Source organism: Arachis ipaensis, chromosome B3 (genome assembly GCF_059453495.1).
Source record: "Arachis ipaensis isolate K30076 ecotype BB chromosome B3, ASM5945349v1, whole genome shotgun sequence".
In the NCBI taxonomy this organism is placed as follows: domain Eukaryota; kingdom Viridiplantae; phylum Streptophyta; class Magnoliopsida; order Fabales; family Fabaceae; genus Arachis; species Arachis ipaensis.
In genome coordinates, this window is record NC_142438.1 from 78,371,893 (window position 1) to 78,399,183 (window position 27,291).

Below are 27,291 nucleotides of genomic sequence, written 5' to 3' on the forward strand. Positions count from 1 at the left end.
ATAAACTTACTCCCACTGACCTTTTGGTATATGCATACATCAACAACATTTTCTTCAAAACCGAAAGAAAGAATGGTATTATTAAACTTAATATACCATTGTTGTGAGGCTTGTTTTAGTCCATATATTGATTTCTTAAATTTACACACCATACGACCTTTTCCTTCAGTTGGAAAACCTTCAGGTTGATCCATATAAATTTCTTCATCAAGATTACCATTCAAAAAGGCAGTTTTTACATCCATTTGATGTAACCCTAAATCATAATGAGCCACAAGTGCCATAATGATATGCAATGAATCTTTCTTAGAAACAGGTGAAAATGTTTCTTTATAATCAACACCATTCTTTTGAGTAAATCCCTTAGCAACAAGTCTAACTTTATATCGTTCAACATTGTCTTTTGAGTCTCGCTTAACTTTAAAGACCCATTTACAACCAATACATTTAGCACCTTCTGGCAATGCAACAATATCCCAAACTTTGTTATCTTCCATGGATTTTAACTCTTCTTTCATGGCATCAATCCATTTTTCTGAATCATCACTATTTATGGCTTGTGTAAATGAAACTGGATCTTTAGATATTTCAATATCTTCTTCTTGTAAATAAGTTTCATAATAGCTTGGAATAGCTGACTTTCTTTCCCTTTGAGATCTCCTCAATGGTATTTCTTGAGACTCATTTCTTTCTGATATTTGTGAGTTAGTTTCTTCATTGGGAGCATTATCATTTAAATCTTGTTCATCACTATTAATGTGTTCAACAATAGTTGGAACAACTCTTTGAGTAGGTGTGGATAAAGGAACACTAATATGTATAGGAACATTAACTTTAATTTCTTTTATTTCTACATTTTGATGATTTTCACTCCCACTAACTTCACCATTTTCAAAGAATTTTGCATTACCAGTTTCTACAATTCTTGGACTATGGTTTGGACAATAAAAAATATACCCTTTAGACTTCTCCGGATAGCCAATAAAATAGCCACTCACTGTTCGAGAATCTAATTTCTTTTCTTGTGGATTAAATATTCTTGCTTCTGCTGGACAACCCCAAACATGTAAATGTCGTAAACTAGGTTTCCTATTAGTCCATAACTCAAAAGGAGTCTTTGGAACAGCTTTACTAGGAATTCTATTTAGCAAATACATGGCAGTTTTTAATGCATACATCCACAAGAATTTGGGTAAAGAAGAATTGCTCATCATACTTCTAACCATATCCATTAATGTTCGATTACGCCTTTCTGCCACACCATTTTGTTGAGGTGTGTATGGCATTGTGTATTGTGCACATATGCCATGTCTTTCTAGAAGTTTTGCAAATGGACCAGGACATTGTCCTGTTTCATTATGTTTTCCATAATATTCACCACATCTATCTGACCTAACAACTTTTACCTTTTTGTCTAATTGCCTTTCAACTTCTTTAATATAAATCTTAATAGCATCAACTGCTTGAGACTTTTCTTTAAGCAAATAGACATATTCATAACGTGAAAAGTCATCAATAAAAGTGATGAAATATTTTTCTCCACCAATAGATGGAGCATCAAAAGGTTCGCATACATCAGTGTGTATAATTTCAAGAAGCTAACTACTTCTTGTGGCACCTTTCTTGTTTTGTTTGGTTTGTTTTTCCTTAATACAATCCACACATAAACCAAGATCAGTAAAATTTAAATTTTGTAAAATCTCATTCTTTACTAATCTTTCTATTCTTTCCTTGGATATGTGACCCAAGCGTTTATGCCACAAGAATGCAGAACTTTCTTTAGGCGTATTTGGCCTAACTACGTCATTCTGGTACTCAATAAGCAAGGATTCAGAAAATTGATCAAGAAGTTTTAATCTATATAAGCCATCAATTAGAACACCATAACCAACAATATTAGAATTTTTAAATAAATTAAAACAACTATGTCCACCATTAAAAAAAATCACAATTGTCCAACTTTGAAACAGAAATTAAATTCCTAGACATTGAAGGTACATAAAGAGTCTTAGGTAAATCTAAATGAAAGCTTATATCCAACACCAAACGATAAGTTCCTATTCCTTCAATTGGCGCTTTCACACGGTTTTCCATGTAGAGGAACATCTTACTTTGGCTTGTGGTTTGGATCGTAAGGAATCCCTACATTATATTAGATACATGAGTTGTAGCACCAGAATCAAGCCACCAAGAATTATGAGGAATATCAATTAAATTTGATTCATAAGTACATACATATGTTTCAAATATACCTTTCTTTTCGAACCATGCCTTACGTTTAAGACAATCTTTTTGGAAATGTCCTTCCTTCTTACAGAAATGATACTGTTTTGCATTGGCATGTCCTTTCTTCTTAAAATTCTTGGGCTTTGTCTTTAATTTCTTTTCTGATTTGCCAGCTCCTTGAACCAAGTTGACAGAATGACCACCACAATTCTTAAGTCTATTTTCTTCCTGTATGAGCTTTCCAATCAATTCATTAGCGTCCCATTTTTCCTTCATGATATTATAATTAATTTGAAAAGCTCCATACTCAGAAGGTAATGAGTTCAGAATGAATTGCATCATAAAGGAGTCATCAACTGTCATACCCAGTGTCTTTAATTTTGCAGCAATATTAGTCATCTCAATAGTATGCTCTTGCATGCTCTTAGACCCATCAAACTTCATGGCCGTGAGCTGTGACATTAATGTACTAGCGAGTGACTTATCAGCAGAACAGAAGCGGTCTTCCACAAACGCAAGATATTCTTTAGCACTTTCTGTTTGTGGAAGGGTAGTCTTAATATTGCTTGCAGTAGTCATTCGCATAAACATAAGGCTTAATCTGTTAGAACGTTCCCATGTCTTAAGTGCATATTTTTCATCCTCATCATTATCATCAGTGATTCCAAAAGTGACAAGTCAAGATCCAAAAGACCTAAATGGAACTTCACTTGTTCACTCCATTCAGAGAAGTTTAAGCCATTAAACATGGTAACAGATGAAGCTTGCGAATGAATTGAAATACCTGTCATTTAATCATACAATGCTCAGATTAATTTTAATTTTATTATCTACTCAGATTACAGAACATAACAAGCATATTACAGTTCACCTTTAGGTAAAATTCTATAATACACTAACATATTAATATACAAATAAATGTCATATTTATCATACTTGAAGATTAAAATTCTCTGCCAAATACATATACCATCTTTGGAGAATACATATATCTGACCTAAGAATAATAAATTTTCTCGTTCAAGTCTATTAATAATAGAAGAGATTTCCTTTAGGTAAATCTAATTAAAATTAATTAACACATTATTAAATATACTGGCATTTTACGTTATAACTTGGTCACTTTGGTGTACACAAGCAGTAAATATTCTAAATAAATTTAATACTATAAATAAAATATTTATAGACTTTTCATAAAATTAGAGTACATTACGTACTTAAAATAATTTCATAATTGTCATCCATACTAAACTTAAACTCAAGATTAAATTCATACATGAGTATAATTTATGATCAAATTAAAATATTCAAAAGAAAACATATAGAACATATACAACCACAAATATACAGTTTTGATGGCATGAAATTTGAAACCCACTTAATTAAAATCCAATTATAAATAATTAATCAGAAACATTAAACACCGTGGATATCATAATTAGATCATAGAAAATCACATACTTTCAAAACACATGCTCTAATACCACATGTAAACATTAAATTTCTTATTTTATTATCTTATCTTTATCTTATCTTTAATTGTTCTTATCTTATCTTTATTTGCTTTTATCTTTCATAGGACAATACTCTATATATATTTAATTTTACCCTCATAGTTTACAAACACTTCAGTACAATTCAATCAATCAACAATCAATAAAATTTCTTCATCTTTTATTTTCTTATTCTTTCACAATTTTATCATGGTATCAGAGCCTTGGTATCCTCCTTAAAGAGGATACATAAGCTATCATCTTTCGGTGAGAAATCACCCTACATCTTTTTTTTCAACCTCCTCTCACAATGAATAATCAATCTTCCAATTCAGTTTAGCGGAAGCATTAATTAGGATCTTAAAAGTTGTGATTTTCATACCTGGATTGGTTGCCATATCCTGATTACGCTAGAGTTGAACTTTAAGACTGATTTTGCAGAGTATTGGTTACAGTAGAGTTGATCTTCAACACTGGTTTCTCTCCCTTTCCTTTTCTTCAGGATAGCAGTTTCACGGTATTTTCAGTGAGTGAAAACTGTAAAACGTCGTGTGTCTTGAGGTAGAGAGAGAACCACCTTTTATGTATTATTATCTTTAAATCTAATGCGTCCATCAAACATTAGAATTAACGGATGAGATTAAATCATTAATAGTTTATAAATAATTACAATTAGGCCACAATAGAAATTTAAATTATAATAAACTTCAAACAAATGGGACTTAACTTCTATCATCTTTCTCTCCCTTCCTAAACTAAATTCATAAAAACACCCAATACATAAGAGAATGAAACTAATTTTGCTTCTTTGTCACTATATAAAGTATTGTATATGGTCAATTAATTGCAAAATCATTTCTCATTAATATATATGTTTTGTTATAACCTTTTAAGGTAATCTAATAAGAATCAAAACCTTTTATGTTATACCTACGAATGTATTAAAATCAAACTTTATATAACTAAGTTAAAAAATGGCCTCTCTTGAATGCACTTGACTAATTTATTTTGTAAAAGAAGTAAATTATCATAATATTTGAAGAAGTAATGCATCATGATCAATGACACTTTGGTGTTGACAAGTTGGTTTACCTTTTCACTTATGATACATACATATGTGTTTGTCAAATTCATTCATCGTCATATCGCTAATTTTTTTTTATATTGTAATAAAATGAGCCTCGTCATGTTATATGTGAAATTCCTTAATATATTTATAGGTTTTAGTTACCGTTTGGTTTTGGGGCATAGGATACCTGACTTTGGGAACCTTAGCTTTTTCACATGATTGAGGTTTAGATTTATGACCAAACTTTGTGTCTCTCCCTTGAGAAAATGATATTAAGTATTTCACTGCAAAAATGATTTGATTTTTGTGTTACTTGTTTCCCAGCGCGAAGCTCAAAGCTGTAACAAATAAAAAACGAGCTAAGACCGCTATCATGGACGGTTCACATTGAATTTGTTTATTTATTTATTTATTAATCTTAGGATTGAAAACGATGAAACTCATTTTCATTTCTTTTACTGGTTGCTCAATAAACGACACAGTTCATTCCGGTCCAATCAACCTCCATGCTCGAATTTTATATTAAACATGAATAAAAGTTAGCATGTAAAATTTATAGTTAAAAATTATTAGATGATATAAAAATATTTTTTTTTATAAGATGTCTAGACAATTCTCTTTTTTTTTTTTTGTAAATTTAAAATAATTTATTTGACTAAAATATTCTTCAATAAATATTATAATGTAATTATATATAAATTAATAATAATTATTTGGTTGATTTAGTTAAAAAAGATATACTAAAATCAAAGAAAGATGAAGAAGAGGGACACTTAGCCATAACTCCGAAGGACACAAACACAAACCTGTTTTGCTTTTTATGGTTAAAAATTTGTCTGTCCCAATCTTCCTTTAATTTATTTTTATCCCTCTCAAATTTGACCATCATCCATTCTTCTTCTTCTTCTTCAAAATTACTGTCCCCCACACCACATGGCTCTAACATATATTAATCAAATCTAGACAAATAACAATAAAGAGAAAAGAAAGTAGTCATAGGTTTTAGCAGCTTTTGAAGTGTTTAATTACTATGTTGACTAAGAAAAAGAGGGAGCAAATGATTAGCAGAATGAAGTGATTTAAAGGATCTGACGGAGCTTACAAGTTAGTCTCTTAGAGAGAAGAGATAAACAGTAAAATAAAACAACAACACTGTTGTGTTGTGAATTGTGATGCATGCAAAGGTCAATTATTGTTGTGTGAAAACAACTTATTACTTTGTCTGTGTCCCAAGCCAAGAAACACAAGATTCATTCATCACCGGTTACACTTGCAATTCAAGGGAGAGAGTAGTGTTCACTGTACTTGAGTTGAGTGCTAGTTTTTTGCATAGTTTGAAGAAGAGAAGACAGAAGAAGGAGGGTCCTACTGCTTATTGTTTTGGCGGGCAGTAACAGTTTCTGTCAATGATTTATACTTGTGTGGTTCTTATTATCACTGCTTACCCTCTCTTGCTCTTTCTCTCTCTCTCTTTCTCAATGACCCACCCAATCAATTTCACACCTTGCTAATTCAATAAACCAAACCTTCCTCTCATCTTCCTCTCTCTCTCTCTCTCTCTCTCTCTCTCTCTCTCTCTCTCTCTCTCTCTTCTGGGTCTCTTTCATCAATAGTAGCAGCATTTTGGAATTTGGAGGTGCCCTTCAAAAGGGAAAGGTGGATCTCAGTCATATGAGGAGAACTTCTACAGTGAGTACTTGCTTTATACTCTTTTAATTCACTCTCATGCTTTGTAGTTACTAGTGGATGATGGCCTAATTGAGATCTAGAAGCCACAGATCAAGAATTAAACTGCAGATGGATCAGCTATTCTTTATCTTTAGTGCATTTTTTAGTTGATTGTTATCCCTCGTTTTCAAACAAGTTGCACTTTGTTACTGACTGCTAAACTGGGTGGTGTTCTTTCTGTGAAAAATTTGAGATTTTTTATGCACTGTGATGAAATGTAGTTGATCTGAGTAGTTCTACAGCTTCTCAATTTGAAATTCTTGAGTTAATCGAATACCCCTGTCTAGATCCTGCTTGAACTTCATAGTGTTTAATAATCATTGCCCTGTTAGCTACTGTTGTTTGAAGAAGCATGTGAAATATTGTAGTCATCATGGCTTGATAAGGCTCCAAAATGGGGAAGGTTCTCACTTTTAGGTGCAGCTTCATAGTAGTTACTGATGGCTAAACATTTTCTCTTGCAGCTTGTGGGTGTGCTTCTGGTACTTACATTAATCAGCTGTGGCCCATGGAGAGTGTGGAGCAGCTCACTTTGCAAGCAGACAAATTTGGAGGTTAGACCTCACAGCGTTAGTATTACAGAATTTGGCGCGGTTGGAGATGGGGTCACTCTCAACACAAAAGCATTTCAGAATGCAATATTTTACCTTAATTCATTTGCAGACAAAGGCGGAGCGAAGCTCTTTGTCCCGGCTGGCCGCTGGTTGACCGGTAGTTTTGATCTCATCAGCCATCTAACTCTCTGGTTGGACAAAGATGCTGTAATTCTTGGATCCACAGTAAGACATTGTTTCTTAATTTGGTTAGATGCTGGAGTAGGATAATCCAAATTCTATTGTCTTAATCGGTAGCTGGTAGAGTGATAGGTGATTTCTAAGATATCTTAATGGCATGCCCTGCTACTTATTACAGAACCCCGATGATTGGCCAGTTGTTGATCCTCTACCGTCATATGGGCGAGGAAGGGAGTTGCCGGGTGGAAGGCACAAGAGCCTCATTTATGGACAAGATTTGACTGATGTTGTTATAACAGGTTGATAATATTCATCAAATGATTGTCTTCTATGTACATGTTAGCTAGTTTATTGATTCTGTAAGTGTTCCAATGAAGGTAACAATGGAACAATTGATGGTCAAGGGAGTATATGGTGGAGCCTGTTTAGGAACAAAACCTTGGATTATACGCGTCCCCATTTGGTAGAATTGATGAACTCGGCGGGGGTTCTCATCTCGAATTTAACCTTCTTAGATTCTCCATTTTGGAATATCCACCCTGTATATTGCAGGTTTGTCTTCTATGGAAGGACTGAGTTTATGTTATTTATTTCTTATTTTCTTCTGCACTTCAAGTACTTCTTCCATTACCATTCAAAAGCTGTGCAATAGTGGGGCTTTGATGCTTAGGGGGGAGATTTGAGACTGTTTTTCTGGATGAACAGCCAAGTTACAGTTAAGAAAGTCAAGATCCTTGCTCCTCTTGATTCTCCAAACACAGATGGGATTGATCCAGGTGAATTAAGATTCTCACATATTCTAATAATATCCATCCTGTTAGAGAATAAAAAATGCTACGTACACACGAAAAATCAGTCACTGAATCAGCCACCATGTATTTTGTATTTAAACATATATTATATACGAGTGACTGATTTGGTAGCCGATTTTTCTGTGTACACATAGCATAGTTGTGATAGAATTTATGTCCTTGTAATTAAGATTCTCACATACAACTCTAAAATGTGGACAGATTCTTCAGACAATGTATGCATTGAAGACTGTTATATAAGCACGGGTGATGATCTGATTGCCATCAAAAGTGGCTGGGACGAGTATGGCATAGCATTCGGCCGTCCCAGCACAAACATTATCATCAACAGGCTCACCGGGAGGACGGCAACGAGTGCAGGGATTGCCATTGGAAGTGAGATGTCTGGTGGTGTATCAGAAGTCCATGCCCAAGACATTCGCTTCTTCGATTCATACAGCGCCATCAGAATAAAGACTTCTCCAGGGAGAGGTGGTTATGTTAGAAATGTCTTTGTCTCTAACATGACTTTAGAAAATGTTGACATTGCTATCAGGTTCACTGGTACATATGGGGATCATCCTGATGATAAATTTGATCCAAATGCATTACCATTGATAGAAAAGATTACAATCAAGGATGTGATTGGCCAAAACATCAAGCGCGCCGGCCTTCTAGAAGGCATAGAAGGAGACAACTTTGTAAACATCTGTCTATCAAACATCATCCTTAATGTGAGCTCAAGCTATTCATGGAACTGCTCTAATGTCCAAGGATATTCCGATTTCGTTTCGCCGGAAGCTTGCAAGCCTCTCAAGGAGAGAATATTCCCAGAGCATTGTTCAGACTGTTACAATTTATCCAATCACCTGCAAAGTTCAAATAATCAAACAAGAGGTGCTTGGTTACTATCTTGGTAAATTGTGGAGTTTATAGCATTATATGCTACCCGAAAAAAAAAAGGTCACTTTATAGCTGAAATTTGATTGGTGCATTTTTTCAGCAGGACAAATTTCAGGTGACATACAATGTTGAGTTGGGAGTTGCTGATCTTGTGGTTGTGCATCTGCGGAAAGATACTGAGAGAGATGATTGTTTCTTGTAACTTGTGTGCAGTAAACAATAATTTGAGTGATTTATCATAAAATAGGAAGTTGAATTGAATGATTTCATGTCTTTTCTTTTTTCTAGATACATATGGCTTTTTTTTGGGGGGGGGGGGGGGGGGGGGGGAGAGAGAGAGAAAAAGATAAGAAATTTTGTGTTGCCATTTATTTTTTGAAGGAAAAGAATGTGTTTGGTTGTTGATAGATAAGAGAATGAGATGCTGTTAGTTAGTTTGTAACCACTCTAAATTCCTTTTCTGTTGCAACTTTATTTGATGTTGGAGAATTTGCACAAGTCCTAGGTAGTTGCTGACTTGCTTCCCTTTTACTGCATCCTTAGATTTGAATAAGGAATCCAATAAACAAGCTTCCTAGAAAAGTGGAATCTAATCAATTTCATACCTCTTCTTTACAATGAAAAAAAAATTAAAGCACATTAGTCATCATCACCATCAGATAACTTACTATTTGTCAGTTTCTTTTCAGTTTTTTATTTTTATTTTTTGGGTTGATGGATATTTAAGTCTTAATGATCTCTGCTTATGTACACTTTTATTAATTGAAAAAAAGATAAATCAAATAGTAATACTAAATAATATGTATTTTATATCATAAAATAAATGTGTACTAAGAAAATATATATAAAAATAGTACAAATATCATTTTTAAAAAAAATATAATAAAAATGTTTAGTGAGCCATATATTTAGAAATTAGAAGTAAATTGACTGGAACAATACTAGGCAGGTGTAAATCATAAAGAAATCCAAGTGTCACAAAAGATGAACATCCCAAGTACACTTGGAACTGGTGAATCAATATAATTATAGGGATGAATGAACAATGAAGGAATCAAGAAATATAGTAGTATCAATTAAGGTTAGAATCCCAATTTTCAAGATACTTTAGCTATGTAGTATGTACTATCTATCTAGGAGAGAATTCAGTTGCATCTTTGTTGATGATTGCACACACGCCCACCCTTAAAAGATATGTTTCAAGTTCATATTGCAATTAACATTCCAGTGATTGCAATAGTGTTTAAAAGTGTTTACTTAATTTATTAAAAAAAATTAAAAATTAATGTTTAATTTTAAAAATATAAAAATAAATAATTAATAAATATTTAAAATTTATTATAAAAATTAAGTTAAATAAAAATTAAACACCAAATTATAAGTATCATAAAATTTACTTTAGGTGAGTTGCTGAAAAACATTGTACCGACAATTTTCACAGTGGAGACACTTCGCGCCATGCAGCGCCAACAAACACCGTAGTCCCATTGGGCTTAGTTTTGGGCCTCAGAACCCCGCCATCTGAGTTTCAGCTTTAATTAAACTTGGAATTTGGGCCTCTGACCAAAAACAATAAACCTCGAATTTAGGCCGAAAACATAGATTCCCCAGACCACTCTAGTTTTTGTACTTTCTTTGGGATAGGCCCTGTTGGAATAAAAACCAAAAAATTAGGTAGTGTATCCCCAAAAGAATAAAACACTTCGAGCAACATTAAATGTTATAGGTACCAGGACCAAAAACAAATGTTATACGTACCATTTTATCTACATTATATTTGTATAATTTTTAATTTATACTAAAATGATCGGAAAAAAATAGAAAAAATATCTTTCATACTACAAAAATGCGTAAAAAACTATAAAAAAAAAAAAATGATGCCAACACTACTGTTGCTAAAATATTAGGTGTGGCGGCCAAAATTCAAGTACGTAGTTATTTCATTTCTTATCGCCTGCGAAGAATGAATTGAAACTTTCAGCAACATTTTTTCCTTTGGTTGACGATGATGAAAAACTATATTTCACCAACTTTTTGAATGTTTCACTAAACTTTAAGCATATCATTATATAAAGTTCACACATTTACTTACTAGTTATCTCAAAAATAAATATGATTTTTTAAAATAAATCTGATATATTTTAAAAGTACTATAAACGATGACATTTAATTTTTACATTTTCAACATAGAATATATCAAAAGAAATTATTATATCATTAAATTATATGGTTAACACTAAGAGATAAGATAACTAAATTCTTTAAATAATTATTACATTTACATGTACGTATCTTAAATAACTGTTCCTATATATGTTACCGTAATATTACATGATATTATAATTTTTTTTTTTGCTGCTAATTAGTTAGTAATATTTTAAAAAATATAATATTAGAATACTGAACTAAAAATATTAAGATGTATTTTATTTGTATTTTTAATTTCTCTTTTTTATTTTTAGTATTTTTATTTTTTAAATTTTACAAAAAAAGTAAAAATAATAAAATTTTAGTTTGTTATTTTTTTATTTATAAAATTCTAAAAATAAAAAATATTAAAAATAAAAAACAAAAACACAAACTAAATAAGACTGTTGGCTAAAAATACTAGTGATTATACATTAAAATTACTGGTATATGTTAATTGAAAAATAAAAATATTATTTGTAAATTAAAATTATTTATTAAAATTAGTTATTAATTTATTTATATATAAATATATATATGATTTAATTTATTTTTAATATATATTTATATTGGTTAAAACTCAGGTGCAGTCGACTTCACGTGAAATTGATAGTTGAGAGCCGTTAGATGAAAATTTAGTCAAATCAGTCAAATCATCTAACAATTTTCAACTATCAACTTCACGTGAAATCGACTGCACCTGAGTTTCTACCATTTATATTTTAATATATATTTTATATTAACGGTCATAACTGGTTTTAGTATACAATTAATATAAGGGTCGCACTACAGTACAGATCAATATTTACAGATATTCTATTTTTTTATTTTATTTCGTTACACATGTATTGGATATTCTTTGGTTGGCTTAATTATTCTTCATTAGCTCTGAGTGAGCATCTATTTAGTCTGGCTTGGATATAGCAAGTGTCCCTTGGACTCGGATCACGAATTTTGGATTTTATTAAGAAAGTGAGAAAAAAAAAAGTTGGGTTAACTTAAAAGCAGAAAACAATAATCATATAAAACAAGTCTATTGAACTAGGAAAAAAAAAAGATAAAAAAAGCATGTTGAGAATAATTGATTTTCTTTTTCATTTTTTAGAATATATTTAATTGTAAATACAATTTGAAATTGTAAAATCTTTTTTTCTCTTATATAAGATTTAAATAAAAATAGAAAATAATTAGTTGAAAAATTAATACAAGAAACAGGCAATATGAAAATGCCACATCAAACATATTTCAAAACAACAATGTTATTTGTACACTAAAATCAGCTACTAATATATTTGTGCATAAATATATGTGTAGTTTAATTTATTTTTAATGTGTATTTTGTATTTCAACATATATTTTATATTGATACCTGATTTTGGTAGTTAATTTTGGTATACACGTAGTATAACTCATTTTAAAATTTTAAATTTTAAAAAGATTAAAATACTTTCATAATTAATTTTTAAAAGAACAAAACAATTTTTGAAGATTGATTTTAAAAAACTAAAATACCATTTAGTTTATTCTTAAAGAATTAAGATATCCTTTTAAGCATTAATTTAAAAATACTAAATTATTCTTATATAATTAACTGAAGTTGATTGATTGTATTAGCAACTATGAATTTAAATTTAATATTTAAAATTCTAAAATAACTTTTATTTAATTCTAAAAGAATTAAAATAATATTTTAAGATTAATCCTACAAACATTAAAATTAACCCTTTAAAATTAAGATTATTTAATTATATTAAAAATTATAAAATTCAACTTTTAAGAATACTAAAATAAAGATGAGACTAAAATGTCATTTAGCATGAATTTAAATAATTTTATTTTAATACTGTAAAATAATTTTATACATGCATATCCAATTATATAGGAATATGTTAGAAAAATAACTACGTTTTACATTAATAGTATGAATAATCATTAAAAAAAAGAATGTAATTGAACGACTATATAAAATATTTTACATTGTTAGTGTATCAAAATTAAATTTTAATTTAAAAAGACAAAAATATCATGATTTTTTATTGAATTATAAATTAGAAATTTAAATTGAAGTTTTAAAACACTAAAATATTATGTCGATTATTTTAGTCAAAAGAATCATAAATTGAAATATTTTTAAAATAACTACAAAAAGTCTCTTATGAAATTAGAAGGGATTTTACAAAGTAAAGAATAAAATATTAGAACTAAAATGATAAATATTTAATTAGAGTATTTTTTGAACAACACACTTTTATGATTCTTTTGAATTCTTTTGATTAGTAAACACATTTTTTAGAAATTCTTACATTTTATTATGTCTTGAAGTTAACTTTCGAATTTTTTATGTGTAGTTCATAGATAAAATTATTGAATTTTTATATCCGGTCTATTAGTGATTAAGCTTAGTTTGAGAAGACTTGATGCAATAATAATATCTAATATTCTTAAATCTTTTAGTGATTTGAATAATTATTTAGTTTGAGAATACTTAAAAAAAATATTTTATAACACTATTTTATAAAAAAATATTATTTACAATGCACTGTTAACTATAAGTTTCAACAAAAAAAATATTTATCACCTTTAATGTTGATTAATACTAAAGGAGCAATTCAACTATTAAAAAATATAAACATAATTGATCATTACAAAAATGAAACCAAATTATCCCCAAAAAAATTTTATTTTCATAATAAATATTTAATCAATAATTTTGTGCCAAATAAAATTAACATTCAAATACCACTTAAAAATTAAAACTGATTTGTTTTCATCTTTAGATATAGATTATAATTTTAATTAATTTTTTTATTATCAATATTTGCATAAAAACTCATACTTTTTTGTAATTTTTTTTTACGATAACATAAATTTAGTATTTATTAAATGTATGACAAAAATGTGCTATGCATATTTAAATAAGAAAATTAAAATTATTTAAGATGTTCAAATTAAAATTGAACATTTGAATTTATTTATCTTATGAAGATAAAAAACTAAATTTTGTGTGAAATCCTGATAAAACGTTTTTTTTTTTCCCTCAAAAATAATCTTCAAAACAATTATTTAAATTATATCAAAGCAAAAAATTTTAATATAACAAATAGCATGGCAATTGTGAACAAGCCAATGTTAAATTGTTAATATACACTTGATTTTTGCTACAAGAAATTTAATGTTTTTCATTGGCTCTCAAGTAGTATTTAATTTAACTACTATGATCCTATTCTTCCTACGGAAAAAAAACAAAAACAAAAATTGATTATTACTATGTGTGCAAGTCTATGAGCTAGCAATAATAATTAGCTCCTGTGAAACTTTAAGCCATTTAATACTTTGTGAAGCCACTTCTCATTGCACTAGAAAAGACACTACGTGTCGCTATGTTATTGATTAAAATAGAATATCTGTATATTCATATCTGTACCTTATAATTTCCCTTAATATAATTGTAAAATAATGTTCCAATAGAGAAAAGCAGTAGCAAATGCATGCCAGCATTTAGAATAACGGGGTAAAACAATGGTCAGATTCAAGATCCAATATATCGAATTTCTGCATGCAAACATTTGTAAATAATATAAATATATCTTTTTAGACAAACTGGTAGATGACACTACCAAGAATTCCTCGATAATGGATATCCTTTCGGGATCTTCAAATTTTGCATATCTCATCATTGAATGAACGAACGTTGAATTTTAAAAATCGGGGAATCAATATTGGTCCGAAGAAATTGTATGCTCTTATCTGGTTGAGTTTATTCACACTTCAAATAATAATAAGTCTAAGATAAATTAACCATGACATCGACTAAAACATCATAGTCAAGACTTGAACCCTTTATTTATTTTGTCAAAATATTAGTTGATGAATCCTTGCCAAATAAAGAGAGAGAGTCCAAAATCAATATTTTCTCTTTTTAGAAAATCTGGCTTCTTGATTCTTCATTTCTTCAGTGTAAAAGCCACATAACATGAGTTTCAACGATATAGCCAGCTATAGATATTGCTTATTATTCAGTTAATTAGGCATTGAGAGAGAGCAGTAACTTAACTCTTTAATCTGTTTGCGTAATAGAAAGAGTATAATAAGTAATATTCTCTTTAATTTCTGTACATATATACCTTGGTTTTAACTTTTAAGTTAACTAGGCAATATAATTATGATGAGAAAATTAAAGAAAATAAAATTGCAGGATAGCGGTGACACGTGTCGTGTTGAATGGAAGAAGCTAGTTGGTAGAGTATGTAGTACATGACTGAGGAAGTTGCGGTGATCCATTCGGTGAAACAGAAATAGCATTAGGGTGAATAACGGTACTTGCACTTCCACCATTGTTACTGCTTCCAATGATTGATGAGAGTGCCGCAGCCACGGCCGCAGTGAAGTTTGGATCCGAAGCAATGGCTGCACTCACTGTCTCCACCATAGACGGGGAATTATTGGAAGGCTGTGGTTGTTGTCGATGAACCAAAGGAGGCATCAGCTTCTGGTGGTGAGAGATTAAGAAAGGGTGCCCTGCTATAAGCTGATGTGGAGGAGTAACTGCATGCAATGGGAGAGGGAAGGTAACACCGGGAGGAGGGACCACACGGTGGAGTTGGAGTGCGTTGTGGTGGTTGTGTGTGAGGTCGAGAGTGATGGTGGGAAATGGCGCGGAAGCTGATAGCGTCGCCATTGATGTGTAGGGCATTGATGAAGAGAAGTATCCTGCTGAAGCTGCTAGGGTTTCTTTCGACGATGATGAGGTTGATCCTGATAGTAGCATGGCTGCTGCGGCTGAAGTCGTGTTTGCCATGGCGGTGGCTGCCGGCGGAAGAGGGTGGTTGTGGTTACCTTCATAGGTTGTTATTAGGACTGTACTGTCCTCTGCGCATCTTTGAACCTGCTTCCGAACTGGGCATCCAGCAGCCATGGTGCACCGATAGTAGGCTCGAGGACTGGGGTTACCTTTAGCCATTTTTTGTCCGTATTTCCTCCACTGGCATCCATCGCTAATCTGCGTTTCATTTGTGTTAGAGATATAACCATTTATACACGTCTGATTTAAAAGTTTAGAGTTGGATAATATAATTACCAGAGGAGCTTCTGATCTTGCGCGCACTGAAACCCTGGCTTTCCTGAAAGGAAGGTCAGAAGAAGGAAGCTTGGTTTCTTCTAAGTTGGGAGTCTTGCATGATCCCCAACTCTGAGAAGAAGATCGCTCAAGGACGTCTTCTTCTGTAGCAGATGCTGCTACTTGCTTTCCCAAATGAAGCTTAGTCAAACGATCTTCATCATCTTCATTATGATCATCATTCTCATCATGCTTCTTTGACATTACTTCCTCTGCATTATTACCATTATTGTTTGATGCTGATACCTCTCTTTCTCTCTTTTCATCACCAGACACCGAAGCATCGTTATTCTTCATCTCTACTTTCGCCCTTCCATCTCCCTCCACAGCTTTTTCTCCACTTATCATCCCATTGCTCTTGACACCAGTATTCTGTTCCCACAATCACATCTATGTGTTATTACTTGGAATTACTTAGCACTTCCCACATATAATAAACTGATATTTTAAGTAAAGGTGAGTGTAAGGTTTGATTTATTGTAATAATAAATATACCAATATTGAAATTCGTTTTATTTGTTGAACACATTACGTGTTATATAAACGATGAAGAACTTCATATATAGAAGAAAGAGATAATTGAGATCTCTTTTTGATATGTGAGGACCAAGTCAATGAGACGCGTACTTGTTATTGTGAATGATGATTGATTGTCTCTTATGAAAATAGATTGCCCCTCGCCCTCTCTTTTTCTTGTCTTATCCTTTGAAATTTATCAAACAAAAACTTAGCTTAAATTTATTAGTCCATGATGTATACATTTTTTTTAGTTCAAATATCGCATTTTAAATAATTAAAAGAGATAAGAGTGATGAGACCAATTAATTTTAATGCAATATATATCACTCAGTTCAGCTGGCTGGCCTGGTTATTAGTTATATATTCGTAAGCATGTGAAAACTGAAATCACGGTTATATATATACGTCTGTAGAAATAAAGAATACATATTTTATTTGTATATATACTGTATAAGAAATGTATACTGGATGGGTTTATATATAGTAGGAGGTGGTGTATTATTTATTGGTTATGTGATGATAAAAAATGAATACACCTAACTTGCAGGTACTGGATATTAATATATAGAGAATTGAAGGAGTGTAGAAAGAGTTTGAAAAATGGCCGTGAATGAAGAGGATCCGCACGCTTTCTAATTTAAGTGAGGCACGTTACCTTGTTCCTTCACTGACTAAGAGAGAGAGAGAGAAGAGAAATGAGTAAAAATTGGCACAAGCAAACAAATAATGCTTCCGTCATATAGGAGAAGAAGGAAGAATTTAATTAAAATTAATACTGATCTTGACGAAATTAAATGTTGAAAATATTGAAAACCTGATGATGAGTAAGCTTTTGTTTCTGCAAAGCCATGAAGAGCTGTGCCTGCAGTTGGCTATAGCTTTTGGCGATCTGATCCACCATACTTCTCAGCTTTCTATTCTCTTCTTGCAGTCTCCGTAATTCACCTTCCACCATTTTCCTCTGAAAAATATATTTCCAACACTCAAAAAATTATTGTATGATCACGGAACTCGTGAATTACGTGCGCTTATTATATACAAACCTCGGATTCAGTATTTTCGGCATTAGGTGATCCCTTTGAAGTTGAAATTCCAGTAGTTGCACACGTTAAGTTCAGCCCAGTCTGCATATATAGCATGAATAATTAGCTAACAAATAAAGATGATACAAAAATTAAAGTGATGGAACGTTAGTTAGTTACGTTTACAGGGTGATGAGGGAAGGATGAAGCGTTGTTGGTGGTGGTGCCATGACGATGATGATCGGCAGCAGTTGATGATGATGATGAGAAGAAATCCACTTCTTTGACGTCCCTAGAGGGTAAGAAAGTCAATTCACGGGGGTGTGGGTTATCCATTTCTTATACGAATAGAAATTAAAGAAAGAGAGAGAGAGAAAGAGGAAGACGACGACGAAGAAGAAGAAGTAAGAAAGTGGTGGGTTCAACTGGGGAAGTGGTTTTAAATGGGGGTAGCTCGCGCGTACACACACGCACTCCTTCGACCTTGAGCTATGGCCTATGGGCCCCACCTCCTCTTACCCAATAATATTAATATCAGTATAACATTATTTTCGATGAATAATTAATTATTAATATTTAAAAATATTAAATATAAATATAATATTAAATTATTAGACTAAAATGATTGATTAACATAAATTAAAATAACTAAACCTTAAATATTTTTCTAAGATGATAGTAGTAAAAAACAAAGTAAGTAATTTAAGTGAATGAAAAGTAAGATGAAGGATTTTAAAGAGGAAGAAATGGCAAGTGAGCAGCCGTTTTGGGCAGAAGTGACGTCAACCTTAGGCCACCAACGCTGCAACGAATTTATCCGGTTTTATGTTCACACTTGACAGTACTCTTGTTACCAAGTTGTAATGTAAAAATGGAAAGATTATTTGAATAAGGAAGGAAGGAGATTGTGCATTGTATGGGGATGGGAGAAGGAGGAAGTGCACGTGCACGTGGAGGGGAGTCCCCTGAGGTCAACGGAGTTGACGGCACGGCTCTGTGTATCGGACGGTAGTTAGAGACGGTGGGGCCCGCGTGATTTGGAATAACCTAATCCCAGTGACTTTCAAGGGCTATAACTATACTCCTCTACTATGCATGTATTGCTACGCTACCACGTACCAACCATCAAGGAAAAAAAAAAAAAAATATATATATATATATATATATATATATATATATATACCATTGCATTTATTTTCGTAAACCCGTCAACTAACTACACCACTCTCTTTCACTTAAATTCATTAGTACAATAAACATGCATGATACATGCATCATAGTTCATTATTGCTGATTTGTAGTTATCAATTAGTTATTATTAATATTTTTAATAGTATAAAATTATTTATTTTTTTTATTAATTAAATATTGGTTAAATTTAAATAAAAGTGTTAGTTCTAAACCTTTTCTATTGCTATATATATACTGTCTATATTAAATTAGGTTTGCAAAATATATTTTTTTTAAAAAATCGGTTTTGTCACTTAATTAATAATCTAAAACTATAAAATATCATTTAAAATGTATCTATTTCTTGTCTTATATTTTAAATATATTGGACAATTTTATTGTTAATTCAATCAAACATCATCGATTTAAGAATAAGAGTTTTTAAAGTGAGAAAATAATATTTCAATCACTAATAAATTTATAATAATTTTTGTTCCCTGCGAGTTTGTTATCTTAATTTAAAGTCGATTAATTTTTTTTTTATCAATATGTTCACTTTAGACGAGCATAATTCATATTTTTTTAAAATGATTATTAAAAAAAATATTTCTTACAATGACAAAATAGATTCTTTATTATAATATGAGGAGTGTTAGGGACCAGCAATTTTTGTGATTTGTAGTTATCAAATAGTCATTAATGTTGATTTTAATGGTGTGAAATTTTATCCAATGACTCATTTTTATTTACTGGTTACATGATGGCGAAAATTTAAAAAAGTTGCTGGCCTTAAACTTTTCCTTATAATATTTCTAGCAAATAGTTCCTTCAATTACGGTTGCCAAAATCAAAGATAACTTCAAAATAAAAATCACTAACAGATAAACATAATTTTTATGAAATAACGGTTGAGACTTGAGATCTAAATAAAGTTATCTATATATTAATTATTTGATAAAATATTTTAACTTAAAATTAATTCTAATAAAATAATTTAGTTTAATAAAGTAATTTTATGATATCAATTTAATTAACACTATAATTTTATATATAGAGCCAAATCTAAAAAAATAATTTGTATATTCATCTAATAAAGTGGAAGCAAAATTAACAAACTAGCGAGGATAAATAAATATATGCTATTAAGTAATTTTCCAAATTTGAACTGGGAACACTTACCCGTACTACTATATACATAGGTCCATCCCTGGTCATGAGAGTGTAATTTGCATAGCAAAAATGTTAACTATCCGATCATCAAGAGATAAGTCAAACTAGTGATAATAAATGAGTAATAATTAGAAATTAATACTATAGCAGTCAATTTCAACTAATACTATATTAATTTGTTAAATAAATTTAATATGAAGTTCATTGTTTTTCTCAAAGATAATAATTTTATTGCAATAAAAGGAATTTGCTTATAATTATCGCAACCAGGCCAGGGGTATAAAAGTAATAAGACATAAAATAAAAATTTTTTAAAAAAATTGATAATAGCATGTTTAAGAGATAAGGTCTTTAGACAAAGAAAGTTTTTTTTGCATATTCATCTTCGATAATATAAAGTTCATTAAAAATAAAATTTTGTTAATTTTAAAATTTAGATATTTTTTAATTGAATTTTAGATTTTTTAATGTTAAATGTTAATTAGCTACAATTAAAGATAACAACAGATACACAATATTCACTAAATATTCAAGTCCCTGTTGATATTCATGGACATTTTTGGAAAAAAAAATTTAAAATTGAAAAAAAAAATTTTTTGTTCAAATTCCACCTCCGGCATCATGAATTCAAGCTCCAATAAATAATTCTTTATTCACACTTTAACTAGGGATGATAATAAGTTTCTACAGAAATGGAGACTTTTTCTGTCTCGCCTTCCTCCATCTTCATTTAGTAAAATACTTTCTGTTTTTGTGTAAAAATAGACTCCAAAATATAGCTCGTTCTCGTGATATTCGAACTGATTTTTCTTAGAGCAAAGTGCTCTCTTTAGTGAGCTTCTTTAGAAAGATTTGCGAAAAAATTTTTGTACCCATTTGGGTTGGCACATAGTTACTTAATTTTATTAGGTAAGTCCGTTTGAAGAGCAAAACACGTACTCTACACGTACTCCTAATATAACACGTGTGTATTTAGTTTTAACTAAATTCTGATTTATAGTTTTATTGAGTTGAAGTATAACTAACACTTTCTATCTCCATTTTTGTTATCTTCGTCATGAGTTTTTATTTACTTTTCTCTGTAAAAAAGGCGGATATTTGTGGATATCTATGAATAATTAAATTTTATTAATTTTTAAGAAAATTAACACAAACATAATAAAATCTTATACGGTTCAACTAAATATACCAAATCAAACATAATTTAAACACAAATTTAACATAATAACATATATATATATATATATATATATATATATATATATATATACACAAAACTTTTAACATATCAATTAAAATAAAATGAATTAGAAGTTATTTAGACAATTTATATATAAAAAAACATTTAAGTTAGTTTTTTCAAAAATTTTACGAGTTCCCATAAATGAAATATCTCAATCCTACTCCCATCCCCATTTATTAGTGAGGACGGGTTCCATTCCTGTGAGAATGTGAGAATTTTGTGAGTCCCCACTAGCTTCTTCGTCGTAGATAATAATCACCGCCAGTATAAATTTTTTTACCATTCATAACTCCAACACTAACAAACCTCTGAGAAATTGTCTATTGCGGCATCCATGCTGATTTCCGCTTTCGTGATCCTAACGCCGTCACCGTCTCTATCTTCCCTGTCATCCTGTTATACCGCCTCGCTCGCTTTATTGTCGATTGCATCAAGGAGATCTCCAAATGCTTCAATTCCCTAAGCAACAATATCTGATTTTTTGTATTTATCTTTTTGCGGATAAATTTTTGTAGATATCTGTTTTGCCAAAAAAATTATCATTTCTAACTGCAATATTAGTTGTATAATGTTAATTCTAAATTTTTTTTATATAAATTAATTTGTAAATCAATAATTCTATGTCCGAGTTTAAAATTTTTCAAAAATATAAAAGACTTAAAAAAAATTGATCGTTGAAAAACCCTAACTCATATGGCCATATACAAAAAGATTTAGTGTGGAAACGAAAATACACTATGATTTTGTAAGAAACTTTTTAAATTGATAAATTGAAATTAAATTATTTTGTATTCCATATGATCCTGCTCGTCGTCCTAAACCATGATTTTTATAAAAATAAAAAATTTTACATCTAAGGACTTTAAAGAAAAAACAATTTTTTGCATTTTACATATGCATTGACCAATGATATTAATTAGTTCTTATTTAAAATTGTAATTTAATATATGGCATGGGCGCAAAGCTAGCTATATAATTGTAGAGTTATGCAACAGCATATTTTTTTTTGGTGACTATGCAACAACATATTTGATTTGCATATCTCAGAGTTGGTACAAATTTCTACTCTAGCAGAGTATTGCTCGGAAATAGAGTTGGGTAATTAAACGGATAATGTTAAAGAGATAATAAAAAATTAATTTAAAAATCTAAATTTATTTTATTTAATATTTATAATAAATTTAATAAATATTAAATAAAATAAATTTAAGTTATTTTTTATTTTTTTTATCAAATATTTTTGCTTTTTGGTCCGTTCTGGTAAGACTGTACACGGATCGGATCGGATCGGATATAGGCTAAAATTTTATTCGATCTGTAATGCATTCATCGGATCAGATCGGATACGATATCTGCATTTTTTCAGACTGGATCCGATCACTTGCGGATCGGATATCGGGTATATCTTCATAATTCAAAAAGACTATTTTAAGATTTTGTTTGGCTGTTTTTACAAAAAAAAATATCCAGAAAACTCATTTTTCACCTGTTTAAGCCCATTTACTTCTAAAATATTATCAATAAATTTTTTTTGAATAACAAAAACAAAATAATAACACAAGATTTAAGTTTAATTATTCTAAGTTGAAGTATAACATAAAAAATTAAAAACAATATATCATAATATTCATAAAATAACACACTAAAATTCACATCACATTAGGTTTACTTTCTTAAACTATATTATTTATATGAGATGTGTGAATATGCGAATTTGCGAATCGGATATCACTGCCAAATTTACAATCCGATCCTATCATAATGCAAATCAGATCTGATCCGATCAGATAATATCCGCAAAATTCGAATTAAATGCAAATAATTACTGCAGATATGCAAATATTATCCGATTCACGTGCAGCATACGTTCTGCTGAGCTTTCTTCATCAATTTCCATGTCCCTTTCATACAGAAACCAGCTGTTATATTATTATGTTGAAAAATTTTGGAACCCGCGTACTCTTTTTTCTTCTTCTTCTTTTTATTTATTTATCTTTTATTTTCTTTTTTGAGGAGAAAAGAAAAACTTCTAGAGAGGGGCGAAAACGGAAAACCGTAGAATATGAAGCCTTGGTCAAGCAATGCAATGGGCAAATATAATGTATAAAAAATTGTTAGAAATATAAATTGTGTGGTTTTAATTATTGTCAAGGTATGGAAAATGAAGTCATTGACTCAAGATTATGAGATCTGAATAATGGTGCAACTTGACTAGATATAAATAATAAATAAATAAATATCCAGCTGGGTTTTCTTTCGTAACTCTTGCTCTCGTGGACTAGTTAGCGCAGCTAATTCATTAATAATAAGTATCTTATCAACTTATCATCTTATAAATAAAAAGCATGCATTTTCTATGGTCTATATAGTAATATAAAAGACTTATTGACTGATAAATATATAATAACCATTGATGTGATGAGTTACAAATTAAACTAAGATGATCGATGTTTATCAAACAAATATACCATAATTGAATAACTTCCAAGTCAATGGCAGCAGGTTCATAAAATTTCTTTTTAATCTCTTTCCTTATTTGTCCATCATTTTGACAAAGGTTTTCCAGAGATTTAGATTAGAATTTTGATATTTTCAACCGATCATTCTATCATTCTATGACTTCTAGCTACACACCCGCTTCATTAATCTCTCTCCTTTTTTTCATATTAAAAAGATTATATTAATACATTTATAATATAACTTAACTGAATACTAGCTAATTTCTTTCAAGTTATTTACTTAATTTGTTTTGATAGGAGGAGTAAATATAAAAAAAGATTAAATCATTTTAAGATTATTATTTACGAAGATAATGTATGTATTTTATGTAATAACAATTTAAAACATGTACATTACTTATTTTTAGGCTGTGTATATGTTTAGTAGGTATGAAGTGTTTGGATATCAAATTTTGAGTGTCAATGATCTTATCCAAGATCAATGAAAGAACATTTTTTAAGTTGGACAAAAAAAAATAAAAAATAAGGAGAATTGAAAACAACGACTGAGATGTCTTTTTGTAACTATTTAAAACATTTTGATGGAAAAAAATATGAAAATTTTTTAAAATAAAAACAAAAGTATTAAAGAAATCATCAATATGACCGTAACTAGTATTAACAGAGTAAAATAACCAAGGCGAGGCAGCTTTTTCCTTCCAAGAGTTAAATAACCAAGCGGCAAGCTAATTGATATGACATTAATATCCCACAATAAAACAAGCACAGCGCACGCGTATATACTATATCCATAGAGGTTCTTAAAATCGAATCGATTATTGAACCGTTTTAGTTATTAGTTTATTAATTTATTAGTTTAATCGATAGTTTAATTGAAAAAATCGTTTTAGAATAAAATAATAAATAAATTATAAATAATATTTTAAAATATAATTATAGTCTAATATAAATTTTAAAATATTTTCGAAATTTAAAAAATATTATATAAGATATCATTAACTAAATTCATATGATGTTATCAAAATACAAACTTAAAAATTAAATAATAAAAAAATATCTAAATATTAAATTCCAACATCATTATATTCGAAATAGGAGAATTAACAGACAAGTTATTATTTACAGATGTATTATTATCTGCTTCTTGATTAATACTATTATCCATAAATGAAATTAATAAAACAGATACGAAATTAAAACAGCAGCAAAACAATGAGAAATAAAAAAATCATCAACAAGACACCATATCTAAATTGAGTAAATTCTGTCTACACTTTACAGCATTAAGCAACAAACAAAGCCATCAGCAACCAGTAAAAGTGTAGAACAGTAGAACAACAAATCTGAACAAAAAATTAGGAACCATCAGCAACTAGTAAAACAGCCAAACACTATCAGAGCCATCGAACAATTAGAAAACACTAAAACAGAATAACAGACTAAGTGACTAACAGAGCAATCAATCCATCAGCAAAATTGTGGTTAACAATTAAAATCAAGATACAAGATAGATTCATCAGAAAATTTGAACAAAAATCTTACAGCCATCACCAACCAGCCATCATACAAGACAAATTCATCAGCAACGGGTAATTACAATTTACAAAACATTACAAGCAAAATGGAACAAAAATTGAAGAAGAAGACCGAAGAAGAAGACCGAATAACAACAATTTCAAAACTTCAAAGTTCAAACTAAGAAGAAGACCGAACATTCCTGGAAATGAAGACGAGAAGCCACTAACCTGGGTGCGGTGCCAAGAAGCCAGCGACGATGAAGAGTGAGACGATGTGCTGAACTACTGGGTTCTGGACACGAGGAAGAGGAAGAAGGCGATGGCGCTGAGGATCTAGGAACGGCAGCAGCGACGAAGGGCTAGGGTTTTCCACTTTTCCCTTTGCTTCGGACTTCTCCAATGACGAATGATTGGGGAAGAAAGGATGGGGGGGGAGGTTCGGTTCGCGACAGGCCTGCTTTCTTTTTTTTTAATACAAATCAATAAAACGGTACCGTTTAATACGAACCGGGCGGTTATTGGTCCGATCCAATCGACTGATTCTTGGCCGGTACGTCAGTTTTTAAGCAGTTTTTCTTCCAACAATTTTACATAGAGGAGCGGACCATTTTATTACCGGTCTCCGGTTGAACCGGTTCGACTGGCAGTCTGGTCCGATTATCAAAACCATGATATACATACATATTATCATCAAACCACATGGACCAAAAAACTAAATTAACAAAAGGTTTTATGAGTGCAATTAATTATTCAAATACATATAGTTTAGTAAGAAATTAAAGAATGGATATATAGAAACATAACACTAATGATTAGGGATTTAAAAAAAAAAGGTTCTGATTTGTTCCGTATCTTATTTGAATTTTGTGAATATTATCCAATTGAATCTGCAAATATATTATACTGGATATTGATATTATATCTATAGATATGATAGAAAGATAAATATTATTTATTAGGTTGTTTTATTTCTCTTTTTATATTAATTAACTTATTTCTATTATTTAAAAAATAATGTTAGACTAATATTTTTGAAATAAAACATATAGAAAAATTGTGTAATCATAAAAAAAAAAAAATAAAAACAAAGTTTATTTCTTTTTTAAGAAAATGTTAAAATGTGTTATATCCACATACCAATCAAACTCTCATTATGATTTTGATGAATTCGAATGCGACTCAATCGGTAAACAGTACTCCTACTAAAAGTTAACATATATAGTTGATATGGAAAGTTGTTTCATTAGCTGGCGGTTGTATTACGTGCAGAGCTATAAAATGGAGAGTCAAAAGGGTAAGGTAGAAGAAGAGAAAAAGAGAATCGAAAGTAAAGAATAGCGGCCATTAATATTGCATGCATGAACAACAATTACATTAAATTAAGCAGTCGCACGCACGAACGCACACAAACAAGCCTCAAAGAAAAGAGAAGAGAATAATGAAAAGAAAAAAAAAAGATAATAGCCGCAAAGATAGGCTTCACGAGAATGACCCCACACAAGTTAACCCGCACGTTCAATCCATTAAAAGCAACAACAACAAAAAGTACCAAACCCCAAATTTCACGTGTTTGGATTGTATATGATAAAACTAGCTAGGTAGCTTCCTATACTATACTCTTCTTTTCTCAATTGACGCCTCCCCCTATTCATTATAGACTAATTACTAGACTCTCCCTTAACATTAGCTTTAATTAATTAATTAACACCGCGCCTAATTATTAACGAGTGTTAGTTTCTCCGTTAGTTGGTTTATTTGTCTCTATGCATTATTATATATCAGCATAATGCATGCATGACGTGCATATTTGCTATGCTGTAGAAACGGGACCATAATAAAAACACTAATTAATTTCTTGTTTTCAGTTTAATAATTACACTTTCATTTTAGTATTGTGTATGCAACAAGAAATTTGTTGATGATGATAAATCTTAAAATCAAACT

At 30.3% G+C, this 27,291-nt stretch overlaps 2 protein-coding genes across 8 annotated transcripts; one reads left to right on the plus strand and one right to left on the minus strand.

The window, feature by feature from the left end:
• Nucleotides 1–6,035: 6,035 nt before the first annotated feature.
• On the plus strand, nt 6,036–9,442 carry LOC148571216 (putative polygalacturonase). Of its 6 annotated transcripts, none has more exons than XM_088509089.1 (8): nt 6,336–6,477; nt 6,981–7,070; nt 7,180–7,295; nt 7,429–7,549; nt 7,628–7,802; nt 7,956–8,026; nt 8,264–8,957; nt 9,045–9,442. In XM_088509089.1, exons 2-8 carry the CDS (start codon nt 7,025–7,027, stop codon nt 9,061–9,063), a joined length of 1,242 nt encoding a protein of 413 aa, XP_088365215.1. In that variant the 5' UTR covers nt 6,336–6,477; nt 6,981–7,024; the 3' UTR covers nt 9,064–9,442. The 6 variants fall into 6 exon arrangements, with proteins under 6 accessions (XP_088365213.1, XP_088365214.1, XP_088365212.1 ...); XM_088509090.1 differs by having other exon boundaries at nt 8,264–8,938; XM_088509087.1 differs by having other exon boundaries at nt 6,036–6,477; nt 6,981–7,295; nt 8,264–8,938.
• A 5,740-nt stretch (nt 9,443–15,182) lies between these two features.
• Nucleotides 15,183–18,201, minus strand: LOC148571217 (putative WRKY transcription factor 47). 2 transcript variants are annotated; one of them, XM_088509083.1, is made up of 5 exons: nt 17,969–18,201; nt 17,810–17,890; nt 17,581–17,727; nt 16,209–16,619; nt 15,183–16,130 (listed from the first exon to the last, which is right to left on the minus strand). In XM_088509083.1, the coding sequence occupies exons 1-5, from the start codon at nt 18,122–18,124 to the stop codon at nt 15,363–15,365; spliced, it is 1,563 nt and encodes a 520-aa protein (XP_088365209.1). In that variant the 5' UTR covers nt 18,125–18,201; the 3' UTR covers nt 15,183–15,362. The 2 variants fall into 2 exon arrangements, with proteins under 2 accessions (XP_088365209.1, XP_088365210.1); XM_088509084.1 differs by having other exon boundaries at nt 17,975–18,200.
• Nucleotides 18,202–27,291: the final 9,090 nt, after the last annotated feature.